At 45.6% G+C, this 16,822-nt stretch overlaps 1 protein-coding gene across 1 annotated transcript in view; it reads right to left on the bottom strand.

Annotated features, from left to right (window-relative positions):
- The window catches only part of CEP164 (centrosomal protein 164), a 36,390-nt gene extending 20,496 nt beyond the window's left edge, over positions 1-15,894 (bottom strand). Inside the window, 9 exon segments of the mRNA XM_031556846.1 lie at positions 509-592; positions 2,202-2,285; positions 3,756-4,190; positions 6,570-6,677; positions 8,827-8,904; positions 10,044-10,202; positions 14,729-14,939; positions 15,326-15,437; positions 15,802-15,894. Of these exon segments, the coding sequence (XP_031412706.1) occupies positions 509-592; positions 2,202-2,285; positions 3,756-4,190; positions 6,570-6,677; positions 8,827-8,904; positions 10,044-10,202; positions 14,729-14,939; positions 15,326-15,437; positions 15,802-15,883 (1,353 nt within the window). The 5' untranslated portion in view covers positions 15,884-15,894.
- Positions 15,895-16,822: the final 928 nt, after the last annotated feature.

Raw genomic sequence — 16,822 nt, 5'->3', positions numbered from 1 at the left:
AGCAGCCAAGGCAAGCAAATGCCTAAAATTAAGTTTCTTTGTCAATGGAAGGTAACCTCCATTTCTTCATTTTCTGCTACTATGCTCTGTTACACAAGTTCTCTTCATCTTTTCTTTCTCTTAAGCAGAACAAATACACACACAACAGGAAAAAAGCCAAACAGACTCTGCTTCCCTGCACTCCCCAGGAAAGCCAGTTATCTATGTGTGTAACTGGGGGCAGTGAAGGCACACACTTGTGAGCTTGCACACGTGTCACTCACAAACCACCTCTTCCCAAGAGAGTGATATCTGTGTAGTTTTTCCTCACAGGAGTGGCTGCAACTCCCTGCATCTCTGCAAACACAATACTGAGCTAGAACTGCTGCTCTCATCCCTTCCCTGAAGTCACAGTGCTCCGTCTGCCTCAAAATCTTTATGCCAAAGCTTCATCCTGCTATTTGTATGCCACAATGCAGTGTTTTAACCTGCCCATTCCAAGATTGGTCCCTAATCATAAAGCACTTACCTTGCATAGGGACTTGTCCATAGCAGGAGACAGAGCATCTACATCCAACACCCGCTCAGAAAACTGGCTCTGGAAAGCCAAGTCCTGAAGAAGAAAGAATAGGATCAGTTCACTGGTCCCAGGAGAGATCCTGAGAAATTAGAAAAAAAAATCTGAACACGCTTAGGAATCCTCACTCATCATCCCACTGACAGCAGTTTGGTTCAAGTATCTAGAGCTACTACAGTTAGAAAGGTTTGTAGGACACAGGAGATGGCTACGCTGAGATTGAGGCCTTCATCCAAGCACAGATTATGTCTGTAGTGCAGTCAGATGGCCCTGGCAGCAGCATGACAGCAGTGAGTTGGGTTTTGTTTCCCAAGCTGTAGGGACACACACAGGTAACAGGTTACTGAGCTACTGGTGTGAGCCATTACAGGTGGGGCACTGGCACTGCACTGCAGCGAGGCTCTCCTCCCCGATGGTCCCAAAGGAAACTCTCTCTGCAATGCCAGCAAACTGCAATTCCACATAAGGGCATCATGGAACTGCTACAGGCAGTGAGCCTTGCCATACCACCTCATGCGTTCTTCCATGCCACAGATCACAGCAGGCACAGGTGATACGGTGCATCTATAGCCCCCAACCCTCTACTGCTCTATTGCCAGTATTGTTGGGGATCTTCTGAGATATTTTTTCCCTAGAAGTCAGCTCCTGCAAGTTGCCCACGGGCTGCCCGCTCCGAATTCTCCCTACTGGCAGAGGCTGTGGGTTCACACACTTGGCTGCACACACAGCGTGTGAGAGAGCACACACGCATGCCCACAAGCAAGCTCCAGAAAAGGTATTGTTTGATGCAGCAGCCACTTGCCAACACAGGCTCATACTAACACTGATAGATAATGATATTCGCAGCCATTTTCTGGCCATGCTGCCTCCGCTCCCACTGGCAGATGGCAGCAGCAGTTTCCTACAGAGATGAAGAGATGCTGATGGGCACTTCACCCCTCACCTCAGGGCTACCCTCCTGCATGTTCTCCCCCTGGAACTTTCAGAAGCCAGGACTCTCAGCCATACACATTTCCCTTAGAAAAAGCTGTTTCATCCCTTAAAGCATGATTTTATATCGCTTATTATTTTCCACTTTGCAATTATCCAAGTGGAGTCTCAGCTATGAGTGACCTACTTTGCCAGAGCTATTACCTCACCCCCAGAATGAACCTGCACTTTTCTGCAATTCCTTCTCAGTACAAGTCTCTCACCACACCTGACTGCAGAATTACCACAAGCCTCCTACCATGGACAATACACATGACAGGACCACACAGGCAGACCTGGAAATCCTACTGAGTGCCTGACTTGGGTCTGGCTTCAAACTGGAAAGCACATCTCTGGAGCTAGAGGGCTTTCAGAGTGAGAGCTGGCTCCTGAAGCACTGCTCTCCAAACAGATAGTCCTTGGTCAAGCCACTTCATCTGACACAGCCTGTGCTGGCTCAGGAATTTGCTAAGCACAAGCGTGCTTCAGTATTCCAAGAGCCTTCCTGAATACCAAAGAGAGCTAAGCAGAGGGTGGCACAGGGGATCTGTGCCAGAGCAGTAAGGTCACTGCATGAGTTAGGGACACAAGAGATGGCTATAGCCTTACGCTGGCTGTGTGTTCCCAGAGGGATGCAAAGCCCATACCCAAGGATAAGGAGCTCCTGGCGACTCACCACATGCCGGATCAGCTCCTGGTCTAGGCGGTTAGAAGCCTGCAAGTCCTCCATGCATTCACTGCTCTCAGATACTTTGGAAAGCTGAAAGGAGATATGTACATGTGTTAGCCCTGCAGCTTCATTTAGGCATTTCCAACTAAAAAGACAACAAATGATAACTGGAAGACAGATCTGGTCTCTGCGTACCGTGAGGAAGAAAAACAGCAAGTGTCTGAGGTGAACGAACATAGTAGGAGACACTAAGGGTGTAACCCACAAGACAATCACAGAATGCCACAGGGAAAGGGCTGGGAAAGGAGGATGCACACAGGAGATGGGACTGGGGAAGGCAAAGAAGTGCTCTTTAAATATCCCTGATAAAGGCACTAGCTTACTGCCTCATTCCTTCTGCAAGGATCTCCGCAGCTCTAAGAAGCCCCTGGGACACCAAAGTAAATTGTGAAGCCACCAGAACAGAGCCTTTTCCTCCACTTCAAAAATCCAGCATCTTGCTGTCCCTACTTGCAGTGCAGATCCCTATGTTCCCAGTCACAATGAAACGATACAGAACTGTTTAATACCCATGCAGTCCCGCTGACTTCAGCAGATGTAACCAAACAAGTAAAGAGAGCATTTGTAAAAGAAAAGATGTTGGTTTTAAGCTCTTCAGGAACGCACATGTTTACCAGAATCAGTCGTATGGTTTATCATTTCTTAGACATTACACACCAGAGAAATCACCAAAATTATCAGGAAGAAAATAGATTGGAGAGGCATCATTTTTCAGGTGTCACTTTAACACTTCTGGAAGACAGGTAACAGAACTGGAAGGTGTGCATCTGACATCGTGGCTGCAGGGTCCAGGCTGTTAACCCACCCTGCACCTCATGATGCAGAACAGTTCATCCCCTGCCAGAGCCTGCACAATCGAGTGCTTTGGTGCAGCTCAGTGCTGACTGCCAGTTCTCCTCCCAGGCAGCACTACAAAGGTACTGGGCATGAGCTGCAGCTCAGGAGCCAGCCCCTAGGTATGGCCCTTCCCCTGACCTCACGCTTCCCTCTCAGCATCCTCCTGCAGGGCTGTAAACATCACAGCTGGCAGCTCACTTTACACTTTAGCCCCATCTCTACATAAGCTGAGAGAAACAACAGAAGGAGAGAAACAAAGCAGTACAGACAGCTGAGCTTGGTGTGAACTTCATTATAAAACCTGCTTGCTTAGTACAGATGGCAGCACTGAAAGCTGAGACTTATTTCTCCTCTAAGACTTGAAACATGCGTCACAGTCCAGGGTTTTTGCCTGTCAGTTGCTTTGGACAGCACTTTGTGTATGCATAGAAGAATATTTCCTAGCTCAGTACTGAAGAAACCAATCTGGGAATTCAGAGCACTCATTGCCACCCCCACCCGCCCCCCCCATAGGAAAACACTGCTGATTAGGAAAGCACTTATGCTGACTAAACAGAAAATGAGCAAGTGCTCCAAATGCTTTCCTGAATCAGGGCCTTACAAAGCAATGGGAACAGCCACAGATTCCACACCAAACCAAACCTAAGCAGGCAGGTCGCTTACTTTGCCAGCATCCAGCCTGCTGTCAGCTCTCACATCAGCTGCTTCCTCCCTCATTTCATTTACTATATTTTCATCAACAGACACGGTGTCAACGGTGACAGCCAGGCTTGCCAGCTGATCTGCTTCAGCAGCTTCAGCATCTGGAGATGCAGCTCGAGGTTGCCCAGGACTGCTGGGCACGTCTGTCCCTGCTGCTCTCCCTTCCTCCAGAGACTGTGGCAGCTCATCAGCTGCAGAGACGTCACCTTGCACCTCAGCGGCTTTCTCACCCAGTCCTTCATTCCCAGCGAGTTTCTCATCAGATTCTTCTTTGTTCTGGTCAGACAGCCTACAGTGAGCATCTCCAGAAAGGGCTTTAACTGGAGTTGGAGGGCACGCATCACCAGAATCCAAGGAAGACTCTTCTTCAGCATATCTTGATTTTAAAGACTCCTTCTAGGCAGCAAGTCAAACACAATTATAGCTATAACATTCTCTGCTCTCTCTCTGGGAGGATACTGGGTGAAAACAACACCAGTATCAACCAGTAACAACACCAGAAAACAACGCTGGGTTCTTCTACAGCAAGCAAAAAAAAAAAAAAAAAATCACAAAGCCTTGGGTGACTTCAGCAAGACCAGCTTGGTTTTATTTTCATACAGGCTCTTTCAAACGAAAAGAGCACTTAAGATAAACTCATTCATTTCCTGGGGCTGAGATTACCCCACTGCTTTCGTAATCACGAGTAGCTAAGTGTGAGCAGTGGCTGCTGTAGGAACCATCAGACCCTGGGAGCTTTGCAGAAGGCTTTTATACTGAGTCTGTCTTGTAAGTGGGAGTTTGCAAGAAATTCAGCACAAAATAACTAGAGAAGGGCAGGCAGGATGCAGCCTCCCCGCTTCCCAGTGGGACAAGCTGAGTGCAGGCACTGATTCAAGCAGCCACTCTAGTCCTAGTTTGGTTCAGAACTCAACTAAGCTATTAGACAAAGAAATTGTCCCAATGTGCTTTTCCCATTGGCCTCGGGAAAAACAATCCCAAGCAAGAACTCAGTCACCCAAAGGTTCAGCTACACCTCCCAGAGGTGGGGAGGCCCACAAAACTCACAACAAATAGCGTGACAGCCAGGAGGAAGCAGGAAAAGGTTCCCTCGTCGGTGTGCAAACAAAACTGCTTGCACTTCCTACTTTCTCACTGTTTTATTAATGCTGTGGTATCTTGTCAAACATTAGCTGCATCCTGCGTACAGCGTGTACCATACACAGACTGCATATTTTAACGATGTATTTCTATCAAAGTGCAACTGGAATGCTGTCAGTTTTGAACGCGGAGCTGCGGCAAACTGGAAGGCTGTCTTGGGCACATCGTTTGTCTGAGACACCTTCTCAGGGCTGAGAAAGTCATCAATCAGACCAGAGGGGAGGACAGAGAAATCAAATCACTGGGTACTTTCCAAAAAAACTACAGTTCAGAGCCTCACCTGCAATCTGCCAAGTAATAAATGAAAGCTTATGGCCTGTTTCCAGTTCAGTGCCTGGTTAGCAGAGGTTCACAAACACCACTGAATCGCTCGCCAGCCACAGGAGGCTCTTGAAAGGCCTGGCTAACATCTCTGTGCCAGAACCCAGAAAAATGTAGATGGTGGTGCCATTCCTTTAGTGATACTCCAGTGGGCCCATCTTCATGATGCTTCCTTTCATCTGGGGATAAGAGCATCTGGGACGAGTCACTAGATGTGCTTCTGTTTGGACAGATTTGGTTTGCAGTTTTCATGAGAGCCTTTCCCCAGGACATCTGATAATGTCCAAGAAAAGATGTGCCAGATGAGACCAACCAGGATTCTTAGGCTTATAAACCATAAACAGATCTTTCCCTTTGGGGAGCACATACAACAACATACAGATGTATCTGTTGATACACTGCACAAAGACCTCTCTCCAGTAAAATCTACCTCAGTTTCTAGAACATCCCAGAATAATTTCTTTACTTGATAGAATCCTTTTTTAAGGACAGATACAGAAGATTTTTGTTAACATTACACCTTAATGATGGCAAGTATAGCTCTCCACAATAGGGAACTACGACACTCAGACACACAGGTGGAAAAGGAGGGAGGTTTTCCTTGTGTAAAAAAAGAGACCATGGATTTGCTACAGATTTCGGGGCTAGGAAGAGCCATCCAGATTATAATTGGCTTTAGCTGATCTTCCCACAAGCTGTAACACATTTCACCTGCAGCTGAGTGACACTAACATGGAATTTCTGCCTATCAAACACATTATCTCCAGACTTCCTACTGATCAGCATAACTGGAGAAAAACAAATAGGAAAAAAAAACCCAGCAACCCACACTGATACCAGTGGGATCAGGTTTTTGGAAAAGCATCCAATCCAGGGATGAAAAATCAGTGCAGACAGCAGCCAACAAAACTGCATCTTATTCATCTCCCAAAACAGGATGACTATGCCACTTTGGATTTTAACAGCTTGAACATGAGAGATTACAACAAAAACCTTCACAATCCTTCTATCTTTAAAAGAGAGGGAAGAAAACAAACCACCTCATACTGCATAGAGAATTCCTCTGCTGGCAGAACATGCTCCCCTTTTGCTTCCTGATTTCAGGTTGGTCCCAGGCAGAGAAGAACAGAGTGGGGTAGGTCTGGCAGCATCTGGAAAGCATTTGCTCTTAAGTTTGCACCTCTTTCCATACACAGTATTTAAGCAGCAAAAGAAACAAGCTAAGCAACAATCAGATCCACACCACAACACTGGAAGCAGCAAAGCTCTGGGACATCATGCAAGCAGGGCTGCAATGTCAGAGCCACTCATCACCTCTCTCAGACTGCCAGCTTCCTCCATGGGACTCCTCTGGTCCTGGAGATGAGCTTCAGTGACATCAGCCACGTGACCTCCATAGTTCTCCTCTGCTTTGCTGTTATCCTAGTGAATGGGGTAACATCTGCTAGCCAATACTCACATAGCACCCTTCTGAGCTGTTGAGGTCCTCTGCCTGTGACAGGCTGAGTAAGAATGAGCACAGCAGCTCCTCACTGTGCTTCCTCAGGATGTGAAGGAGCAAGGCTGTGACACATCTGTCATCCCTCCCCTTTAACCAGCCATCGAAGCACTGATATTTTATGGGTGTCTTAATATCCTTGGAACTAGCAACACTGCTGCCTGTGCATACATCTCTGCAACACGTACACTGTATTGCATAATGTTTATTTACAGAGAGAGCTCCCTTTCACACATCTCCATCTGCTAAGAGAGCTTTGCATGTTAATCCCCCATCATATAAAGGTCCCCCTTGACTCCAATTGTTTACCCAGAGATTGACCTGTACAGAAGGCAAAGCAATAAGGCTTCCCAAGCTGCAAGCACAGCAGCCTGTGGATCACTCTTGCTGTCATGACACCTTCAATCCAGGCACTCAGAGGTGCTTCCAGGTCTTTTCCTCCTCTTGTCCCTTTCAGGAGTATCCCTGAACCTCAGCACATCACTACACACTCACATTTCTTTTCTTTAAACATGGATACTCAGCCCTGATCCACAGATTTCACCCCATCACTTCCTAGATTCACCTTCCACAGAGCTTGATTTATGAATTCTTTCCTTCTCTCCATTTTGGAACAAAGCTGGAGAGATGGGATGCAGGATAAGAGCTCACTCATAGGAACGTTTTTCTACTGCCCTCTCATGGAGTTATGAGTGAATTATATTTTCCATGGGGCACTAATATTTTATCAGGACTGAGATATCACCAATCTGCGTTACCAGCTATTGAGACACAGCCTGGCTGTTGGGCAGCAATTGCCATTTTATAATAGATTCCTGAAGCCTTGCCATGTCACTGAAATGCCAAGGCAACCCTTTGCTCTTGGACACATTAACTTTTCAGTGACAAATTGGGCTCTGACAGGCTTCTTGTTTGGAGATGAGAGAGTCGAAGTCTTTTTGTTCTGTTTTTTGGTTTTTTTTTTTTGCATCCACTTTATTACAAACATTTGCAGTTCCTGTCCAGCTCTATGAATGAGTTCTCCAAATTAGTTTACAGCTTAACTTTCTGTACACTGTGAAAAGGATGAGGGAAATAGTAAAAACGTTTTAACAGAAATTAATTTGCCTTTCAATTGCTGGAACAGAATTTTCAAAGTGCTAAGAAAGGATTAACGTCAGCGCAGACAGACTGAATCACTAGAGCTGCTTGCAACGCACTTCGCATTGTCCCTTTGTCATCTTAAGCCTGATCACTGCTAAGAAAGTGCTGGCAAAGAATGCACACCCGCAGGGAAAGCAAAATGTCTGCACAAGGCAACGTGTGTACTGAACTCATTGCTGATGCTGAGAGTCTGAGCAATGTAATTTATCAGCAGTGCAAGATACAAAATGAGTTTTATGTTGTCACACACAGCAAAAGCTGCCGTATCCATTCCGCAGTGAAGTTCCTAAGAGATTCTTATGGAAATGAATGACAGTGTGAGGACGGTGTCTCCAGACTAAATTCCCTCTCCACTCTCCAAACGACAATGCTGCAATTCCTGCTGAGAATAAGCCTTCCTTCTGCACTGACAGAAAAAAAAAACAATGAGGAAACAAACCATGCCTCTTCCTCATCAACCCTTCCTCCCACAGCATCAGCAGTGGCACCACTCAGATCTGAGACTCTCTTCTTTCTGTCATTTCTTGAAAGAAATGACTTCTGCCTTGCCCGTCACACCTATGTTGCTTTAAGTTTCTCTTTCTTCGCTCATCAGGAATTCAAGCTCCACCTCATGCTCAGGTGCTGTCAAATCAAATGCTATCTATCAGATTGGAAAGCACTCTCCTTCAAGGACAAATCTACCTTCTGATACTCTCTGCAGAGGGGCAGCGATGTGGGTATCTGGCTTCTCATATATGCTGCCCTGCTGTTGTGCATTCCTCTCCATCAGCCCTGATGTAGGCTGTTATTTCTCATGAATTACAAACAGTTCTTTGGGTACTGCTCCTGGGCTCTCACTCCTGCAGCCCACACACAGGCAGTGCAGTGCCATAGCTCCTCTTCTATTTGGGCAGTTCTGCGTTACCTGTTTGATCGTGCCTTTCTTACCTCAGATTCAAAGCTGCATCCCAGGGCACTGACATCCATGTGCAGGTTTTTGAAGAGTCCTGTTGTCCTGTGGAGACTCTAAATGTTTTCAAAAAAGGAAATGGCCAAAATTGAGTTCTGATCTCTGCAATGCCATAGGCTGCACAGAAGGAACTTGAGGGTCAGTAATTCATGGAAATAAGGGAGCAGAGCCAGAGAAATATACCACAACCATAAGCCTACAGTCAGTTCATTCTGGAAATGCACGATTTGCATGTAAATGTGGATTTACAAAGAGTACAAAACAGGAGTAGACACTTTTTGGCAACTAAGAGATACACACAGGAAGTGCAGTGCAAATTGAAGCCCGAAGTCAAACTGAATCACCACAGTCATCAGCCATTACTGGAACAGTATCACTGTTTTCCACTCCTTGAGGCTTCAAGCACTGTGGTTACTGACATAAATGAGGAGCCAATACACACCAGCTACCTCATTCTCACTTCCTCTTCGTTTCTCCCTTTATCCACAGCCATTGTGTTTAAAGAACTCTTCACAAAAATCAATCCCAGCAACTTCTTGGTCTCACTAGTGGGCTTGCAGATTGTGAAGTTAAAAAGGAAGGGAAATCAGAGGACAGGCAAAGTAACAGGGGAGGTACAAACCCACTGAAGCAGGCAATAGGAAAGGAAGTTTTCTGAATTCTGAGAACTTGCTCAGGATGATGCTGCTATCCTTATAGAGCCATATCAGCTAGGAGATGACATTTCTTATCAAGTTTCACTTTTCTTTACAAAAAAAAAAAAAGAGGCTCCCATCCAAAAGAATCACACCTGCAAAATCTGTGCCTCAGAACACAGATTCAGTCAAGACTGCGCCAGATGTTTTGTTTGTATCACTTTTATTAAAGGAATATTATTTATTAGCTTACACTACCTGTACAGTGTATCATGCTTCATTCGGGTAGAAATCAAAGTTCACTTCAAATCAACAGTTTTTCAACTATTGAAAATATTCTGTCTTTCAAGCTGCTAAAGAAATAAAATTTATCACTGAACCCCCCAGAAACAGCAAAAGACAAGAAACACAGTGGAACAGTAGAAGTAGTTCAGTCCACAGCATTTTAAAACAGAGGACAGGTCACAAACACTGTCTTTGAAATGTTTAAGTAACACCAAACCTGTGACCTCTTGCACAGACTGCTTTTCTGGGCATGCTTCCAGAGAAAACAATCTTACCTGAGCTTCTCCTCTGTCTGCAACACCAGAGTCCACAGAGCTCCCCATGTCCGAGTGCAGTGAGCCACGCATGATGCCAGCTGGAGAAGCCACAGGGCCACGCAGAGGAGCAAGGCTCCCCAGGGGCACCTGCACAGGTGCTAGCAGGGTGCCTGAAGGCTAGAGGATGTGAGAGAAGAACATGAGTTCACAGTTCACACTTGCTTCAGAAAGTATTCCTCAATGCAAACACTGCCAGCTAGCACGGAACCTACCATCAAGAAATTGTTCTTGAGAGCTAACACCAAACAATTACCAGCAAATGACATGTGTAGGAAACAGCAGATGGATTTACTCATCTGCTTCAACTTCCGAAGACCCATCTGAATACAGTGACCGAGTTTACAGCAGCAAGGTGATCCAGAAAACAAATGACTCCAAGATGGGAGCAAGAGCACAACAACAGTCACACTAACTCACACACCTCCCTGCACTCAAGCACAGTACCCTCTAAAGGAGGCTCTTACCAGCACAGCACCCCAAGGAAATTGGGTGGCTTTCCTTCTCGCTCTGCTCTTCAGCACAGTGTGAAACAAGTGAAGGAGAATCCAGCAACCAAGAAAGTCTCTTACTTTCTATGATTAACATCTCTAGATGGAAATCCAGGCTGCTTCCTGACCTTACACCAGTGTGCTTTTTCAGCAGGACTGGAAGTAGAAAGCAGTTCTGCTGCAGCACATCAGTAAGAAGCTCCTGAATATATCTTTACCTTTCAAAGCACATCAAGAGCCCTGGGAACCACCCAACATCCTCACCTCTGAACAATGAAAGCTTGACATCTCAAGTTACCTCCACTGAGAAATGTGACTGTTCTGCTTTACTTTGTGGAATTCAATGCCCAAGAAGTCTCACCTTTGATACACTGCACCAGTTAAATTAGAAGCAAGTGTACTCTAGGGTTTTCTCTACAGCATGCCAGTACAGCCAAGTGCTGTTGCTTCAGCAGAGCACATGCTTATTCATAAATCACAGTCCTGGTACTCAGTGTTTATACAAAATTACAGACTGAAAACAGAGTTAATTCACTTGCACACGGAGGGATAGGGAGAAGGAGATGAATGCATACTGATCCTTCTTCCACCAACTCAGTGCCACATCAATGGTAACAGTACAAATAATGTATTCTAGGCTTACCTAATTATTTTCTGCAGATGGCCATTAACCATGCATGTGGAGCAGTAGACACTAGTTGTCCTTCAGCAAAGATAAACTCACTTCCAGTGGGCTAATTAAAACTTCTTGGATAATCTACAGTTTATCTGATATTTATAGGTATAGTTATTATCAGCTGAGCACAACCACATGCTGTTAATTAGAAATCTGAGCTAGCAATTCGGTGGAGGCACAGCTGGGTACCTGCAGTAGTACAGCAAAGCAACTCATTACCACCACACACAGTGACCTTTTAGTCCCGGGGCAAGTTTTGCTTTGTTTTCAGAACAAGAGATTTGCTAAGTTCTTATTAAATTGAGGCAATTACTTTGGGACAAAGACAAAACAACCCGAAATGTTCTTCCCAGGGAAAGGGGGGCTCTGTGAGTTGAAGGCTGCAGGACATATTCCATAGCACTGATAGACAGTGACAGAGAGCAGCACCTACCTTTTCTACTTTCCACTTTTCCACTTTCTATCACTGCTGCAAGCTGAGTGCCAGGTTTACAGAGCAATGCCTTTTCTAGCAGCTTTTTTGGGGTGTTTGGTATTCAAAGAGGAAGAACATTTACAGAGAGCCCCATCACACCTGTAAACCTTCTTGGTGTCCTAAGACCACTGCAACACTGATCCAAGGACCAGTGTGTTAAGTCATACTGCCTGAAAAACAGTGATCTGGAACCAACGGGAGTAATACTTCTATTTAAGGAAAGAGAATTCATTCAAACATTTTCCTATTTTTCTCATTTAAGAAGGAAGAGACTCCATTTTTCTACATACTAGATTTGTATGCAGCTTTGCCTTACAGCTTCTATGTCTTAACTAACACATTCACTCTGGGCCTTCTTAGGCTCAAAAAAGCTTATTTCACCCTCAGTTTAGACTGTGGGTTTTAGAGAGAAAAGACTGACTTCTCCAGTGCTTACTACAAAGGATCTTAGAGCCAAAATTAAGGACTATTTTGTATGGAATGCTGCAATCCTTTTGCATTCCCTGCCAATCACCTCCTTATTTCTTTCAGAAGACACCTCCCCTAACATAAAACTAATTTGAGAAGAAATTTTGCAGTTTGTCACACTTCCTTATATATCTTCTAACAGGATGCCTTCTCCCTTTGCTCCTGAAAGTTACCTACAATGTGAGGTTTCAATCTCAATTCTCAAGACTCATGACAGAAGTGCCATCACAAAGGACAAAGTCCTACCTTATTTTCACCTGTTCCTTCACCAACCTCTATTTTGCTGTAATTCTCACCAGTTTTTCTGGTCTGGGTCACCCTCACTTCTGTGTGCTCACAGGGACTGTTGCTTCCTTGGCTGTCAGCCATCTGATAGAGACACTCAGGAGGAGCACACGAGTCTTTCATGCCTCCATCCTCCCACACTCTGGGATCCTGATCTGTCCTTCCATTTCCTTTCTTCATTTCTTTCTGTCTTTCAGCAGCACCATCAGAATCCTGGACAGTGGGTTTCTCACAGGAATCCACCACAAACCTAACACATTCAGATTCTAAGCTGGCACTTTCTTCATATTCCTGCAGGACGTGGAACAATTTCATGTTCTTGGAGCTACAATCCCTCTCTGATTTTTGGGTAGGACTGCATATCTGAGGCATGGGTGATTTCAGGAAGGCATAAGGCAGCATAGGCTCCTCCATGAAAAAGTACAGGTCCTTTGGGCTTCCAGACTCACAGTGTGGAGAGGAGAACTGATGGCTCACTCCCAGTATCTGGGGTGCATCAACACTACGAGAACTGTCCCAATCACTACTGTCACATTCTGGTATCAAATCACTTCTTTCTTCATCTTCTCCACAGCCATCTTTGACAGACGGAGAAACACTTTTTGGTGTACGATGGTACACATTAATTCCCCCCCTTGCACCTATTCCTTGCAAGCAGGGTTGCACACCCATGATCTCTTGAGGAACTCTGGATGGGTTCTCTGGTATACCACAGATATTGTCTGCTTTTATATCTGCTCCTAGTTCTATTAGCTCCATTTGCTTTGAATCCTGTCTTTCAAGTCTGCAGATGCTCTCATTATTCTTGCAGAGAATGACAGCTTGACCCAAGGCCTCATCCTGAACTTCTCTCTTACTTCTACTCTGAGATACTCTGCTGTGAAACCTTAGCTGCTCTTGAACCACCTCCTGCAAATTCCAGTCACCCATGGGACTGGAATCAAAGAGAGTCATGTCATGGTTCCTTCTTCCCTTTCTGGCTTGCAATAAGCTTGGATTTCTTTTCATATCCCCAACAGAGTTGAAACGAACATTTTCTCGTACTCCCAAAGGTATATCTTGGCCCTGGTGGATATATACATCAAAGCTGCTGAAAGATGGGCCACTTCCTACAGTTTTCACATCAGTTAAGGTTTGGCATGGCCTGTTGAATGCTGATACAAGTGTGGGATGCAGTTTGTTTGGCCCCATGCCTGCAAATTGTCTCCATGAATCATTTATGTGTGACAGACTCCCTCTGCCTTCATTTCTAATCTGGCTATCTGGTTCTGGCTCAGGATTCTCCTGCCCAGGGGACAGAATGGCACAGGGTATATGACAAAAGGATGTTGAAAGAAGAATCCCTCACTGCGTTTCCTAACTAGATAAATAATAGCAAATAACTGAAACATATCGCATATCTATCTATCTATATCTATCTATCTATATATACAAACCCTTATCTAAAGTACAGATTTGTATGTAATAAATATGGCACATATATAAAGTGGTGTGCAAATTTTGGAGCACTTGAAGTCATCTGTATGTGCACAAAAGAAAGATAATCATATTAAAGGCCTGAGGTTAAAGATGCCTGTGCTTTTAGTGGCAACACAAAACTCTCTTTCCCCACTCATATTTACCTCTTTACAGGCTAATGAAAGGGAGGCAGGAATGAATTCCATCACTTAGAATTCTAAAGGGCATTTGGCTATGCTTCCAGCTACAAAAAGCACAGTGACCAGCCTCACCTGTGTTCCGTGTGTGGATATTACAGCAACAAGCACAGACACCCTCTATTGTCTTCTCCAAAAGAAAATCCCTCCAGCACACCAAATGTAGTCCAGTTTCCCTCCCTCTCTCCACAAAACTGCAAATAAAAGCTCTCTGCCCTAATGAGAGTATGTCATAAACAAGCAACAAATTCAGGTCCAGAGCTTAGTGCTTTTTTTTTTTTTTGTTTGTTTGTTTTTTTACTTTTCCTTAAGAATGGTCAATATCCACAGAACCAGCCTCCTTAGCCCAGGTGCTTTTCATCAGTAGCATCACAGGGCTGTGAAAGAGCCACTAAAGGTGTGCACCTCGGGGTGTGTGATCCCATTTCCCTTGGATTTTCATCAGACTCATAGCCTGACAGAATCCCCAGTCAAGTGATTGCTCTTCCCACCCCAAAGCAGCAACTGTACAGCATTACCCCCTAATTCAGCCACTCATCCTCTGCCAGCCTTCTTGCTCCTCCCCAGAATCACTGCATGCAGCAGAGCCTACTTACAGCATGCTGCTTCGGTGACTGTTTATCCTTCTTGTCTTTCTTATCTTTTTTGTCTTTCTTCTTCTTTTCTTTCTTTTTCAAGCTGCCATGTGCCAGCAGCTTCCTCCGTTCCTGAGCAACCAGCTCTCTGTAATAGTCATCACAGGGGTGGTCCCACATGGACTGGCCGTTGTTGAAGTTGAAATAGTAGATATCACCAGTGACATCCTGGCTGTGTGACAAAAACAGTGTGAAAACACAACAGCAACTTTAGCTCTGCACAGACATGGTCTCATTCAAGGGCTTTCAAAGGCTCTGAAAACATTCTTACTGCACCACACAATCACCTCACATTCACTGAACAGCAGTACAAGGCCTCCAAGAACCCAGAGGCTTCAGTGTGGTGAAAAAGCCCTCCTTGGGAATGCTCACATCTTCATTCAACTTGCGAAACCTTTTTTCCTCTTCTTCAACCACCCCAAAAAGAACCCAGGAAGTACCTGCATGTATTTTTTCCCCTTGCCAGCTGATACGCTGCTCTGACAATCATAAACACAGCAGAGAAGGCCAGCAGAGACCAGCAATCTTATAAACCAGCTTCTGAAAGGGTTCTCTCACCAGGGCTTCCACTGGGGTGGTAATGGGGCCACAATGCCTTCCCTGGCCAGCCACATCAGCTCAGGCTCCTTCTCTGGGTCAATGCCGATGTCTCTCGCAAAATCCCGGATTTCTAGGGAAACAGAACAGGAATCTGTAGAGATGGTCTACACCAAGCAGTACACAAAGCCAGCTTCAACAGCTAAAGCAATGGACACAATGGGAAATCCCACTACTCAAAACCGTCCAAACAGGTCTGTGTGTCAGTGAATGTGCCAACATGTCTTCCCTGGTTGGTGAAGCAGAGGGATAGAGACTGCAAGATGGCAAATACCCTTGTAATCAAAAAGCTAGTTTTTCAACTCTATCTGACATCTGCTTTTATCCACTATCCTGAATCATGCTCTCCCCAGTTCCCATTTTCGTAACGCTCCTTGAAATAATATAGCAAGCTTGAATTGCTTATTGCAGCTCCTAGGAGGATGAGCATCTATTACCTTGCTCACTGGGAACATATGTCTCATCATAATCTTCTTCCAGTATGATCTGGTCACCAATACGTACGACACCTCCTTCCATGGCTCCCTGCACCTGGCAGCAGGAAGGAAGCAACACAAAAATCACAAGGAGCAACTGCAGCCAGACAGAAACAAAACTTCCCATCACACAGTGCATGGCAGATCCCCACAGGAAACTCAACACTGGAACTGTGGAGGAGAACAAAGTGCACTGGGAGTCACCAAGCATGGATGCAGACTGAGAACAAAGTGGTAAGGCAGCCAGAAACTGAAAGCCCTCACTTCAGCGCCAAGGGGGAAGAAGATACCACAGTTGGCCACAACATTGTCAGCTACCACCCTGCAGACAGGAAGACAAGGCAGGCACAGCTCTGCCCTGCTCACAGCACTCCCCCACTGTAGCACTGATCAAAGACCTGAGGCTGATGCTGACAAGAGGTTTGAGTCTCCCAGGCTTTCCAGCACCTACAAAGGAAACGAGCCCTGGCTTTGGGCACTTTTCAGATAGATAAGGGAAAGATGAAATAAGAGATGGTAAGAAGAGTTTTCCCAGACCGCAGAACTGCTTTTTGAGAAATCCCTGGGCTGAATCTGCTCTGCCTAGGGACAAACTAGCTTCTCTCAGCAACCCAATTGGCCTCTCCCATGTTCCCAGGGGGCATTTTGAAAGCTAAAAGCAGATCTTAATTTACCACACCCCATCTCAAATCTCTGCAGGATCGCTTCAGTATTTAACTTAAACTCCACAGACACAGATTTGAGGCCGTGCTCCTTCAGAGCCCATCACCACGAGCTCAGTAGATCGCAGCACTCTCTCGGGCACACGAACGGTCTCAGCCAACAGCTGAGCCTCCAGTGCTGCTCACCCCATGCCCACAGCCCTGTCGCAGAGTGAGGCCCAAAGGCAGCAATTCATCCGGGCAGCTCCAGACACAGCCGCTAGGATCAACCTACCCGCTCTTATTCCTCCTCTCCTCTCCCCCTGCCACACACGCGGATA

The sequence above is a fragment of the Meleagris gallopavo genome, chromosome 26 (genome assembly GCF_000146605.3).
Source record: "Meleagris gallopavo isolate NT-WF06-2002-E0010 breed Aviagen turkey brand Nicholas breeding stock chromosome 26, Turkey_5.1, whole genome shotgun sequence".
Lineage (NCBI taxonomy): Eukaryota > Metazoa > Chordata > Aves > Galliformes > Phasianidae > Meleagris > Meleagris gallopavo.
The sequence above is the reverse complement of the archived record's forward strand: the minus strand, read 5'-3'. Positions and strand labels throughout refer to the sequence as shown.